The sequence below is a fragment of the Neofelis nebulosa genome, chromosome 4, assembly GCF_028018385.1.
Source record: "Neofelis nebulosa isolate mNeoNeb1 chromosome 4, mNeoNeb1.pri, whole genome shotgun sequence".
Taxonomy (NCBI): domain Eukaryota; kingdom Metazoa; phylum Chordata; class Mammalia; order Carnivora; family Felidae; genus Neofelis; species Neofelis nebulosa.
The window spans coordinates 41,817,260-41,831,823 of NC_080785.1; the positions used below are offsets into that span (position 1 = coordinate 41,817,260).

The 14,564-nt window shown below is 38.4% G+C and overlaps 2 protein-coding genes across 2 annotated transcripts in view; one reads left to right on the forward strand and one right to left on the reverse strand.

The window, feature by feature from the left end:
* Positions 1-8,916, reverse strand: part of GPR141 (G protein-coupled receptor 141) — a 47,838-nt gene extending 38,922 nt beyond the window's left edge. The window contains exon 1 of the mRNA XM_058728695.1: positions 8,739-8,916. The gene's annotated coding sequence lies outside the window, so the exon portion shown is untranslated. The remainder of the gene's footprint in view (positions 1-8,738) is intronic.
* Positions 8,917-12,611: 3,695 nt separating this feature from the next.
* On the forward strand, positions 12,612-14,201 carry LOC131510969 (large ribosomal subunit protein uL16-like). The gene has a single exon (XM_058728697.1). It carries the CDS (start codon positions 12,826-12,828, stop codon positions 13,390-13,392), a length of 567 nt encoding a protein of 188 aa, XP_058584680.1. The 5' UTR covers positions 12,612-12,825; the 3' UTR covers positions 13,393-14,201.
* The last annotated feature ends 363 nt before the right edge of the window (positions 14,202-14,564 follow it).

The following is a 14,564-nucleotide window of genomic DNA, read 5'->3' on the forward strand; positions in this document are numbered from 1 at the left end:
TTTGGATCCTTGCAATTCTCATTTGAGTTAGATGTGATCTCTCTTTTACAAACACAAAAGCTAAGGCTTGTTGGAGTTGACCAAGGTGTGGGGCATGGCAGATGTGTTTGCCACTTAGAAGTATACAAAGGCTGAAAGACTCATGATTTTTTACAAAGAAAGCATAGCTAAAAGGAATAAGGCCTATATCTCCCCCTATGATAGACTCTCTTATATGTATGCACAGTACTGGGTATTGGGGCCAGGATGCACAGATCATCTCTCTGAATATTCCTCCTCTCAGGCCACTGGATCGGAATCTATGGGGAGACTTAGAAATTGGTGCTTTTAACAAGTTGTTCAGGTGCTTCCAATACAGACACACCTGGAGAATCACTGCGTTAATATAATGGACCGCCACATTCCTTGTCAGTCCTTCAAATTTCACACATCAAGTCTCAGTTGAGAGTCCCAACCTTCTGACCCCTCTGTCTTCACTGACCTTCCTACTCATGAAATTATCCCAGCTTTTAGAGTCCACATCATGCAACTCGTGCCCGAATACAGAGGCTGCTGGAGAAAACTCAAACAAAATTCACTTCCCTGACCTGCAACAGTATCCAGGTGACCTTAATCTTTGATTTTGTCATTATCAACATAAAGTAAAAATTATCTAAACCTAACCTGGAACAGAGCTTTTCTGTGTAATCCACTTCACTATGTTCTTTTGGGAAGCAATTAGTATTCCTGATAAAATGCTTTCAATTTTTTCTAATAAGCCTTAATGGTATTAAGACCTGGTATAGAAAACTAGCTACTTATACAAGCTACCTATACATCATCTGGCTAATGATTTTTACTCAACATTCTTTTTCTTTTTTATGCAATCTAACAAAAATTATCTAACCACTTTTTTTCTTGTTAATGTCTCTGCCAAGAGCAACATCTTAGAATTGGCCTCTTTTAGATCTTTTTCTCTGAACAAAATTTGACATTAAACTTTCAAGTTCTTTTCATTAAATTTTCTTTAAAAATTTAGTAGTAAAATAAAGATTATTATACCTATCTCCTGCTTAGAAGCCATAAAAATTTTGACAAATACAGATCCTCATGATGACATGATCTTTGCATTTGTTTTACATGGATAAATTGCAGCTTTCCAAATATATTATTGTCTCCAAGACAGAAGGGGTCATAAACATCTTTGAATATTTCCACATGCCTCTCTACCTATAATATTAACAAAGAACGAAGTAGATAATAATCCCTATTTTACTATTCATTTTTTTTTCCTGAAAACAAGAAAAAGTTTTATTTGACATTTGCTTCATGGGAAGAAATCTGAAACAGGCCAATTTAGCAATTTTGTTCTTGGTAGAGAAATTTTTAGGATATATTGTAAATAATGTGGTGTATGGAAAGAGAGACTGGGGGAGTGGATTGAAGAAATTTTTTAATTTAATTCTTGCATATCATGTGCAAATCCCAACTAAAGCTTTTCTAAGTCAGGCTCCTGCATAGAATAAAGTTTGTGCTAGATATGGTCAGTGCTCTGCAAAGAGATTACAACCTAGGGGAAAGAGAAGACTTGCATTAAAATTGTCTTAGGCACTGTGTGATAAATTACATGAGTGCCATTGTACAGCTGTGAAATAATAAGAAACACATATATTTGTCTCTGCCCCCAGTCCCTGACACAGGATTCCTAACTCCTTGTAAAATCCTAAGTGATAAGAGTACTCAGAACATGGTGACTCCGGGTGGGCTCCCAGATGGCTTCTGTATGGGGGGGTAGTCACCAGAAAGACCAAATCCCAAATTTTCAGTCCCATCCCATCCTCCAGAGAGGGGAGAGGGACTGGAAATGGAGTTCATAATTGATCAATCCCAAAAGTAGGGGCTTTGGAGAGCTTTCAGGTTGGTGAACATATCCACACTGGCAGGGCATCTCCCCTGACTCAATAGGGACAATCTCCAGGGCTCAGGGTCCCTCCCAAGACCTTGCTTTATGTATCTCTTCATCTGGCTGTTCATTTGTAACCTTTATAATATGCTTTAATAAACTGGTATACGTAGGTTAAGTGTTTCTTGAGTTCTGTAAGATGCTTTAGCAAATTAATCAAATCTGAGAAGGGAGTAGTGGAAGACTGTGTTTTGCAGCCAAATCTGACAGAGTGATGTGCACCATGAGGACCTACTACTTGTGATTGGTATCTGAAGCAGGCTGGGAGCAATTTTTTGGGACTTGGCCTTTAACCTGTGGGGTCTGACTCTATCTCCAGGTAGATAGTGTCAGATCAAGTTAAATTATAGGCCACAGCTGGTGTTGTGGAGAAATACTTGATGTGGGAAGAGAAGGCTCTGTACATTTGTTAACCAGAAGTGTCAGAATTGAGGTATTCTGTATTAGTAGTAAAGGACACACCCATAAAAGGGAAAGAGTGGGTGGTTTTTCTAACACATCAGGTGACACAAAAAGAGGAGAACATTTCCATCTGTCAATGTCAGTGAAGGCCCTAGACGTAGTTGCTGTGCTGGTTTTGACAACTAGGAGTCCCAGAGGGGAAAATGAGGCAGCAGTGGTCTAGGCATGGATCACAATTTTACAAAGAAGATAATGTGTAATATGCATTGGGGGAAAGATGAGATATTCTAATAATATCTCAGGGGCAACAGATTGGAGAATAGTGGGAGATAATTCATGTCAGGTGTTCTCAGACTAGATGCCAATATTTTCAAACCAGAGATCGCTGGGAGCCAGAATAGACAGGTGATTTATTTTTTCATGTGATTCTAACAATAGAACCAAGAATTTATCTTTCCAGAAAAGAGCAGATACTATGATTCCATTTATCTGAAGGATTTAGAATAGTCAACATGAAAGAGACAGACAGTAGAATGGTGGTTACCAGGGTGTGAGTAGAGAGTAGGGATTTATTGTTTAAGGGGTACAGAGATTCAGTTTGGGATGATGAAAAAGTTTTGGAGATGGATAGTGGTGTTGGTTGCATAATAATGTAGCTATATTTAATGCTACTGAACAGTACACTTAAACATGGTTAAAATGGTAAATTTTGTGTATTCTTTAGCAAAAAAAAATAAGAAACAGGAAAATAATTTGTCTTTAGGACAGACACTTGCTTTAGTCAAGAAAGGATAATTTTGTGGCACAAAAACAGACACATAGACCAATGGAATAGACTAGAAACCCCAGAACTAGACCCACAAACGTATGGCCAACTAATCTTTGACAAAGCAGGAAAGAACATCCAATGGAAAAAAGACAGTCTCTTTAACAAATGGTGCTGGGAGAACTGGACAGCAACATGCAGAAGGTTGAAACTAGACCACTTTCTCACACCATTCACAAAAATAAACTCAAAATGGATAAAGGACCTGAATGTGAGACAGGAAACCATCCAAACCCTAGAGGAGAAAGCGGGAAAAGACCTCTCTGACCTCAGCCGTAGCAATCTCTTACTCGACACAGCCCCAAAGGCAAGGGAATTAAAACCAAAAATGAATTACTGGGATGTTATGAAGATAAAAAGCTTCTGCACAGCAAAGGAAACAACCAACAAAACTAAAAGGCAACCAACGGAATGGGAAAAGATGTTTGCAAATGACATATCGGACAAAGGGCTAGTATCCAAAATCTATAAAGAGCTCACCAAACTCCACACCCGAAAAACAAATAACCCAGTGAAGAAATGGGCAGAAAACATGAATAGACACTTCTCTAAAGAAGACATCCGGATGGCCAACAGGCACATGAAAAGATGCTCAACGTCGCTCCTCATCAGGGAAATACAAAACCACACTCAGATATCACCTCACGCCAGTCAGAATGGCCAAAATGAACAAATCAGGAGACTATAGATGCTGGAGAGGATGTGGAGAAATGGGAACCCTCTTGCACTGTTGGTGGGAATGCAAACTGGTGCAGCCGCTCTGGAAAACAGTGTGGAGGTTCCTCAGAAAATTAAAAATAGACCTACCCTATGACCCAGCAATAGCACTGCTAGGAATTTACCCAAGGGATACAGGAGTACTGATGCATAGGGGCACTTGTACCCCAATGTTTATAGCAGCACTCTCAACAATAGCCAAATTGTGGAAAGAGCCTAAATGTCCATCCACTGATGAATGGATAAAGAAATTGTGGTTTATATACACAATGGAGTACTACATGGCAATGAGAAAGAACAAAATATGGCCCTTTGTAGCAACGTAGATGGAACTGGAGAGTGTGATGCTAAGTGAAATAAGCCATACAGAGAAAGACAGATACCATATGGTTTCACTCTTATGTGGATCCTGAGAAACGTAACAGAAACCCATGGGGGAGGGGAAGAAAAAAAAAAAAAAGAGGTTAGAGTGGGAGAGAGCCAAAGCATAAGAGATTGTTAAAAACTGAGAACAAACTGAGGGTTGATGGGGGGTGGGAGGGAGGGGAGGGTGGGTGATGGGTATTGAGGAGGGCACCTTTTGGGATGAGCACTGGGTGTTGTATGGAAACCAATTTGACAATAAATTTCATATATTGGAAAAAAAAAAGATTAAAAAACGTAAAAAAAAAAAAAAGAAAGGATATTTTGGTGAGCTTTCTTGTAGTACAACTAGAAGGTACTGAAGATGCTTCGTATGTGGATGGACTGCATTTCTGTTCAATGGGCCTTGCTCTTTAGAGATGATTATGGAACAAACTTATTTTTGATACACTCTAAGCAGAGCTTCACATAGGAAGGGAGAAACCTGAATTTGTCGATGTGAAGGTAAGGAGAGAAGTGTTCTGCCCCAGAATCGTGAGTAGGCCTCAGTAGCATGGCCACACCCCAGGGCTAATGAGAGGTAGCTGTTGGATACCTCCACAAAGAAGTAGTAATGCCCACATTAGGTGATCCTAACTTTAACTTTTTCATTTCCTTCTACAAAAGTGTAATTTTTAAGTTATCATCAAGCCTTCAATATAGTTCACAGGCCAGCAAACCACAGCCGGTGGACCAGCCACCTGTTTTTATAAGTAAAGTTTTTATCTCATCACAGATACTTGTTTATGTATTATCTGTGGTTGCTTTTGCATGATACCTACAGAGTTGAGTAGTTGTGGCAGAGATTGTATGGTCTATGAAACCTAAGATGTTTATTATCTAGTCCTTCCAAGAAAAAGTTTGCAGAAAAATTTGTTACAGATTCAAGTCAGTTGTGTTTGAGAGGGAACCAGAGGTGCCTTGTTCACTTTCTGGAATGAAGCCAGCCAGAAAGGTGCAGAGGTGGGGTGCCTGGGTGGCTCCATTGGTTGAGAATCCAACTCTTGATCTCGGCTCAGATCATGATTTCATGATTCATGAGATCGAGCTTCACATCAGTCTCTGTGCTGACAGCACGGAGCCTGCTTGGGATTCTCTCTCTCCCTCTGTCTCTGCCCTTCCCCTGCTTGATCACTCTCAAAATAAATAAATAAATATTTTAAAAAAGAAAAGAAAAGAAAAGAAAGAAAGGTGCAGAATTGATCTGCAGATAGATCCCAGGGCAGCAGTCAGATGAGAGGCACCCGCTGCTTTGGGCTTATAGAACACTGAAGCACAGCCCAGAATATCTCAAAAATCCTTCAGGAAGGGATGAAGCTTCCTGTCATAACTTAAGCCAGACCTTGGACCTTAAATATAATTGGGTTATATATTTGAGATCCCATTTATGAAGGTTTGGAATTTTTGACTCTATGTAGGACTAATCTCAATCCCTAAGGAGATCCAGGAATATGACTTTAGCACAACCTCTAACAGTTGAACAAGTGGTGTTATTTAATGCAGCATGACACTGCACAGGCATGCTCTATAATTACATCCCAAAGTGAATAGTTTGTTGCTATTTACCTAATAGCTTTTGCAGTGGAGGGGGAGTGAAAGCAGGGAAGGAGGTGGGATGCACTTTTTTGAATAAGGACATTTCAGGCATAACTCCAGATGTACACAGGACTGTGCAGGCTTTTCATTAACATTTCTTAAATTTTTTAAATCTTAAGATTCAAATTTCCCTAGAGTAGTGAATGAATCACTAGCCAGCTATTGTAAATTGAATTCCCCTTTCATAAAATGAAATTATTCCTAGATAGAGAAGAGAGGTACATTTCAATTGCAAGTCATTTTCTACCCTGTGTAGCTGTGGGGAATCCCAAGTCAATGGTGCTCAGATTTTGGCATCATCATTTGGCCAGGCAATGGAAATCAGGCTGAACTTCTTTATCATAGAACAGAGTGTTACTGTAGGTTCTATTAGATCTGAGTTTTGGATTGCCTGTTTACGTGTAATGCTCTAGCTGGTACAACCAACTACCTGGTCTTAGCAGGAAGGGCTCAGACGCTGAGCATGCTGCTATTCCTTAATCAAACACCACTCTCCATCACTCCCTCCCACAGACTAGGTTACTGGAACATCTGTAACATGTGAATTAAATTCAACAAACTTCACTCTTGTTAAAAAAGATGACTTAATCCCCAGGAACTGCAATCTTTAGTTGACCAAGTATTTTGAAATCACGGTTATGTCCAAAGTTGAAAAGAGAAGCAATCTTTGGCCTTAGCAATGATTGTTTTTAGAGCGTTTTGGGTGCTAGGCCTTCAATGTGTCTGTAATTATGTGCCATGATAGGATTGTCTTTTCGTTCATTCATTCATTCATTCATTCAAATATACATTCCAGAGATGTTGAGCACTTAGTATGTGACAAACATTGTTCCCAAATAACAAGGATGAAAAATGCATAGTTCCTGCTCTTACAGAAGTCATATTTTTAGGAAAGAAACTCTGCTTAGGTTAAATTCGATTATGGTTATCATGACTAATACCATTGTCATCAAAAATAAGATAAGACAATAAGAATATTTGATTAATATTTTGACATCATTCATACCAGATTTGAAGACAATTTGCAAAGTAATATCTCAAAAATGTCTGACTAATTGCAGAATTTTTGCCAAAGCTATTATTTGGAAGGATATTACTGATCTGTGCATATTACAATCTTCTTTAGTATATTGTTGACATGTTATTTTGGTCATAATGTGCTAATAACATCTATTGTAGTGTTAGCACGGTGGCTTAGACATAGTAGACATCCAACAAACATTTCATTGAATTTTAGATTTGGAAAACATCTTTAGGAATCATCTAGTCCTGTTGTCCTTGACCTTACATTGGGTTTTGAACCCCTCAAAAATCTGATGAAATATGTGGGCTTTTTTTCTCATTAAAAAGTAGCATATTTACATACACTCAGACTCTTGTATACAACTTTAGGGGATTGGTGGATCACCCTATGTATCATCCACAAACTCCTACATCTTCCACTTTATAATTGTTGGAAATCATTGCCTAGAACAGGAGTTGGAAAGCTATGGCCCTGAGGCCAAATATAGCTCATCTCCCATTTTTCTATCACCTGTGAGCTAAAGATGGTTTTTACATTTTTGAATGATTTCATATTATCTTCAATTTTGCCTCCTGGATTAAAAATTTGGCAAGCCCTGGCCTAAAATGGTTAGAAAATATTTTCTAAATCACTCAGCCAATTACTAGAAAACAGAAGACTAGAATTCATACCACTTGATTCCTCATTTATTGTTCTTCTCATTACTCCTGTTGATCAGTTAAAATATTGACTGATTGACTTAAACCCAATAAAAAATAGAACAAGGAGTTGTAAATCTGGAGCCCTTAAAATCTCTTAGACAAATAATTACGCAGTTGTATAGGAAGTTGAAATCCAGGAATTAAGTGACCCATCCAAAATTATATTACAAATTTGTTAAGCAAGATTAAACTCAAACTCAAGTTGTACATTACTGACTTACTTTTTTAAAGTTTACATTATATTTATTTCACATATTTGAAGTGCAATACTTCTTGCAATTCTGTGATTTTAAAGTTGTTTTCAGATTCCCTCTGGCATATAGTACTGCAAAAATAGGATAAAAGAATCATAATAACCATTATTACACATGTTACTTTGAATATACTTCTTTTAGAAATTTCAAAGTACCTGACTGCTGTTAATTGTTTTCTTCTATTGATTAAGGCTGCCAGAATAGTTTTTTTTTTTTTTTTTTTTTTAATATTTTTTTTTCAACGTTTTTTTATGTATTTTTGGGACAGAGAGAGACAGAGCATGAACGGGGAAGGGGCAGAGAGGGAGACACACAGAATTGGAAACAGGCTCCAGGCTCCGAGCCATCAGCCCAGAGCCTGACACGGGGCTCAAACTCACAGACCGCGAGATCGTGACCTGGCTGAAGTCGGACGCTTAACCGACTGCGCCACCCAGGCGCCCCCAGAATAGTTTTAAACCATATGTGAGAATATTACCAATAATTGAGCTTAAAGATTTTCAGAAGAAAAAAACACTTAAAATATAAACATTTTAATAATATGTAAATGCAATATCAAATGCCCAAAGGCCTCTATGATGGTTTTAACAAGACTCTCTTTTTTTCTTTTTTCTTTTGACAGATTCCGAAACCACTTTTGTTCATTTTTGACCACATATAAAAACTGGGGGTCACCTTCAGAGCAGTGTGTACTACATGGAAAGAACTGGACAATTCCTTTTCTAAAGGAGGAATTGTGATCAAGAGGAAATAAGCTTGCTTTTTACAGCAAGACTGAAGATTCTGAATTAGAACTTCAATGGTAAGTTCAGTATGTTCTCTTCACTCATAACCTTCATTCATGAGCGTCCCACCCCAGGTCTTCTGCACTTACCTGAAAAAGCCAGACTTCTCAGGGAGGTACTGAGATGGGCCACCTGTCTGAATTCCAGATGGGATTCTTTTCTAGTAATAAGTCTGCTTGGGCACTTCCATGGACTGCGTGCATTCGAAAGGCCCAGCCAGTTCACTAAAGCAAAAGGAAACTGGTGTGTTCGAAGTTCCGTAAGAGAGTCAACAGCAACCACAAAACCTCAAAACTATTTCAAACACACTAGCGTTGAAAAACCAGGCTCTTAAAAAGATGAACAGTAATCCAGGTTGCAAAATGACAACAAGGCCAACTGTCAAGAAATATTAAGGTTTTAGGACTACTGTAAGAATCCATTAAGGAAAAAAATGATATTATCAAAAACAAAAAGGGGAGATAAACTGTGTGTTGTGTTTGGGATGAAAGATTGTATATGTAGTATTTCCCTTCGAAAATTGACAGAGTTGTTCTGTCACCCACTGGGGACCTAGAACTACTATTCTTATCATGTATTTTGGTGATTAGCTCTGTCATGGATATATAATATTGCCTATGATATGACACTGAACAGTTCATTTACTTAGAGTGAGAGAGAGGATGGCTCAAGCAGAGACCATTAGAGTGGCAGAGTAAGGGAGTACATTTGTCCACAGCCTTGCTTTTTAGACTCTTAACATTATCTCCAAAAGAAGATAAGCACACAGTCACAGACATAAATGGCAAGTATTTGAAAGAAAAATAAGTTCCTCAAACTGCTCTAATTTGTCTAGCTTATTATGCAGCACTGTAATAGTCTAGAAATATTATAACTATTGTGTAAATTACATGATAATTTTGTATAGAAATCTGGGAGTTAAAATGCTAATTTGTTAAATATCAACATTTTAAATATACTCCAGTTTTTAGCTCTAATTTGACATTTCTGCATTAAAAAAAAGAGAAAAGCGAGCATCAAACACACCATCCCTGGGTTCTCTCTACTTTCAAGGCCCTAATTAGAATTATGATTTTGGTAATTTCTGATGATTTCCGGTTTCCTGTCAAATGCTGAAGAATATTCTAGGCAAACAGTTTGCAATCCCTGTTTCCTTTTGTTCACATTTCTTGTTTTACGCATAATATTATTAGCGCATCTGACTGTTGTTTTTTAGTTTCAAGGGAAGGTCTCTTTCTCTGGAAAGTCTTCAGCTGCAGCAGGTGTGCCATTTTTGTGTTATAGGAGTAAATAGGAGTAAAAAAAACTCAATATGTTTCAAAATAACTCAAACTGGAGGAATTTTAGTTTTTAGTAATGGTAGAGAAGACTGTTCCAGACACACCCACCTTCTAAGAACAACTAAAAAAAAAAAAAAAGGATAGAATATAAAACCTATTGGTTTGAAGGTTATAGAAAGCTGGCCAGGTCATGAGAACCTGAAAAAACAAAATCCCCAGGAAAAGAGAAGTACAAAGGGTGAACCTGATTTTTAATTCTAGTTTTCACTCAAGGTGTTTCTGATTTGTAAGTGGCCACTGAGAGGCAGAGAAATTGAGCAGAAAGGGGTAGTTAGGAAGCTCAGAAGTGAAGGACACCTGTTTAGGGGCAAAATTAGAGTCCAGGGACCACAAAGAAGGTGGCACCCTTATAGTCAAGCTTTCAAGTGGGACCTTTATAGGACTTCACCTTTGGAGAAGGCATGAACTAGAAATGCTATGTCATCACAAGATTAGAGCCAAATTTCTAATCTACTAAATTAGTTAGGTAAATAGATAATCAGTGAATAGATTAAGGGATTCATCATCATTTTAACAGCCTCCCTCTTACCACGAGCAAAAGTCATGTCTGGTGGGGCACCTGGGTGGCTCAGTCGGTTAAAACCTCCCACTCTTGATTTTGTTCAGGTCATGATCTCACAGTTCGTGAGATCACATTCTGTACTGGCAGCATGGAGCCTGTGTGGGATTCTCTCTCTGCCTCTCTCTGCCTCTCTCTGCCTCTCCCCTGCTCACACACACTCTCTCTCCCTTTATAAATAAATAAATAAATAAATAAATAAATAAATAAATAAATAAATAAACAAACAAACAAACAAACACCTAAAAAAAGTAATTTCTGGAGCCAAAAAAAAAAGTTCTAGAGAATGATAACACTTTCTAAATCAGTAAATTAGCTCTGAAAATTTTTGCATGTATTGTTCAAGGTTCTGTACAAATAGATATAGATATAGACATAGATATAGATATAGATATATATAATTTAAAGATACAATTGGCTTTATTTTTTAAAGTTTATTTGTTTAACTTGAGATAGAGATTGGGGGAGGGGGGCAGAGAGAAGGGAGAGAGAGAATTCTAGGCAGGCTCCACACTGTGCTGTTAGTGCAGAGCCCCATGTGGGGCTCAATCTCATACTGTGAGATCATGACCTGAGCCAAAATCGAGATCAGATGCTTAACCCACTGAGCCATCTAGGCACCCCTATAATTGGTCTTATTAAATGACCCATGAATCAGGCAGCATCCCATCTAGCAAGTAGAGGGGAGTTCCTCAAGTTTCAATTGATATTAATAGGCATACTTATGTCAAAAGATAAGACCTAATAACCAAAATCATGAAAATAAACCTAAAATAGAAACAAATGCATAAGGAGATACAGATTGAAGGACTTTAAAATAACTGATTAATAGTTTGAAGAAATAAGGTGAAATGCAGAGAATTTTACATTTCTTTTGGGAATCTAGCTTTTAAAATTCAAATGGAAATTCTGAAACAGAAAAATAAAATAATAAAATTAAATACTCAATTGATGGGGCTAATAGAAGATGAGACACAGAAAATGGAGCTAGAATAAATCAGAAGAAAATATCAGATTGAAGAACAGAGGAGAGAAGAAAGGATAAAAATTACACAAAATCACACAGAAGACACAGGAAAGTCCTAACATGCCCAGAATTGGTGTCCTAGAAAAAGAGAAGAGAAAGAATTAGGCAGAACCAATATTTAAAGAGGTAATAAGATAAAGAATTATACAAACCCCCTAATATAATAGTATCTAAATGAGTGAGCAATCACAAACAAAGGTTTTAGACTACATGAAAAAAAGTACATGACAGTAAATGTTGATTAAGAGACACACTTGAAATGCAACACAAAAAAACTAAAATAGATGAATGAAAAAAAATTTTAAGGCCAATATAACTATATTTTATATATTTATCAGGGAAATTAGACTATAAGGCAAGACACTTTATTGGCAATAAACACAGGAAATTTTATTATGATAAAAGAGTTAATATTTCCAAAATATTATAGTTGTAAATTTGTTACAATTAATAATGAGTTTCAAAATATGTAAAGCAAAATAATGATGCAACTAAAAGGAAAATGGACAAATCCATTATCATAGGGAGATTTTTTTTTTTTTTTTGAGACAGAGAGAGACAGAGCATGAATGGGGGAGGGGCAGAGAGAAAGGGAGACACAGAATCTGAAGCAGGCTCCAGGCTCTGAGCCATCAGCCCAGAGCCTGACGTGGGGCTCGAACTCAGGGACCGCAAGATCGTGACCTGAGCTGAAGTCAGACGCTTAACCGACTGAGCCACCCAGGCGCCCCTATCATAGGGAGATTTTTAACAGATGTCTCTTAGTAACTGATACACCAAACAGACAAAAACTCAACATGGATACAGTGGATTTGAACAATGCAATAAATAAACTTGACCTTATTTACATACCTTATACTCAGCAAATGCAAAATTCATATCAAATGCCAAGCCAGTTAACCAAATGATGAATCTAAAAGAAACCTTAAAAATTATCAAAAAGTAAAATTATACAGAGCACATTTTCTGACAACATTGCAGTTAGGATAGAAATCAATAATGAAACAAGATAATATTAAAAATTTTATATTTGAAAAGTAATAAACTTTTAAGTAATTCAAACACTAAGAGAATGAATACAAATGAAAATTAGGAGATATTTTTCTTTGAATTATAGTGAAAGTTCAACGTATCAAAACTTTTAGAATACAGCTATAGACATACTTAAATGCTGTTATTAGGAGTAAACAGCTGAAAATAACCTCTTTTCCTTTGGCTTGCCACTGGGCCATGGGCCCAGTGGTATTGCCATGGGCCACCACCCACCCCGGTGTTACTGGTATTGTAAGAACAAGCGGTGTCCAAAGTCTTGTTTCTGCAGAGGTGTCCCTGATGCCAAGGTCCGCATCTTTGACCTTGGGCAGAAGAAGGCAGAAGTGGAGCAGTTCCCACTGTGTGGCCACACAGTGCCAGAGGAATACGAGCAGCTCTCCTCTGAAGCCCCGGAGGCTGTCCGTATGTGTGCTAACAAGTACATGGTGAAAAGCTGTGGCAAAGGTGGTTTTTGCATCCAAATGCGGTTCCATCCCTTCCACGTCATCCTTATCAACAAGATGTTGTCTTGTGCTGGAGCTGACAGGCTCCAGACAGGTGTGTGGGGTGCCTTTGGAAAGCCCCAGGGCACAGTGGCCAGGGTCCACATTGGCCAAGTCATCATGTCCACCAGTACCAAGGTACAGAACAAGGAGCATATGATTGAGACGCTATGCAGGGCCAAGTTCAAGTTCCTTGGCTGCCCGAAGATTCACATTTCCAAGAAGTGGGGCTTTACTAAGTTTAATGTGAATGAATTTGAAGACATGATGGCTGAAAAGTAGCTTATCCCAGATAGCTATGGCTTTGGTCAAATACATCCCTAATTGTGGCCCCTTGGACAAATGGTAGGCTCTGCACTCATGAGAACCTTGACACTGCCCGCTCCTTATTCACGCCCACAATAAACCCTGCTTCCTGTCAAATAAAAAAAAAGCTGAAAATAAATCATCCAAGTATCCATTTCCACTAGTTAAAAAAATTAGGCTGAGGCAACAGGCACATGAAAAGATGCTCAACGTCACACCTCATCAGGGAAATACAAATCAAAACCACACTCAGATATCACCTCACTCCAGTCAGAGTGGCTAAAATGAACCAAATAAGGAGACTATAGATGCTGGAGAGGATGTGGAGAAACGGGAACCTTCTTGCACTGTTGGTGGGAATACAAACTGGTGCAGCCACTCTGGAAAACAGTGTGGAGGTTCCTCAAAAAGTTAAAAATAGATCTACCCTATGACCCAGCAATAGCACTGCTAGGAATTTACCCAAGGGATACAGGAGTGCTGATGCATAGGGGCACTTGTACCCCAATGTTTATAGCAGCACTTTCAACAATAGCCAAATTATGGAAAGAGCCTAAATGTCCATCAACTGATGAATGGATAAAGAAGTTGTGGTTTAGGGGCTCCTGGGTGGCTCAGTCGGTTAAGCAACCAACTTCAGCTCAGGTCATGATCTCGCAGTTTGTGAGTTCAAGCCCTGCGTTGGGCTCTGTGCTGAGACCTCAGAGCCTGGAGCCTGTTTCAGATTCTGTGTCTCCCCATCTCTCTACCCCTCCCCTGCTCACGCTCTGTGTCTCTCTGTCTCTCAATAATAAATGAGTGTTAAAAAATTTTTTTTAAATAGTTGTGGTTTATATATACAATGGAATACTACTTGGCAATGAGAAAGAATGAAATACAGCCTTTGTAGCAATGTGGATGGAACTGGAGAGTGTTATGCTAAGTGAAATAAGTCATACAGAGAAAGACAGATACCATATGTTTTCACTCTTATGTGGATCCTGAAAAACTTAAAAGAAGACCATGGGGGAGGGGAAGGAAAAAAAAAGTTGGAGAGGAAGGGAGCCAAACCATAAGAAACTCTTAAAAACTGAGAATAAAATGGGGGTTAGTGGGGGATGGGAGGGAGGGGGAAGGGGGTGATGGGCATTGAGGAGAGCACCTGTTGG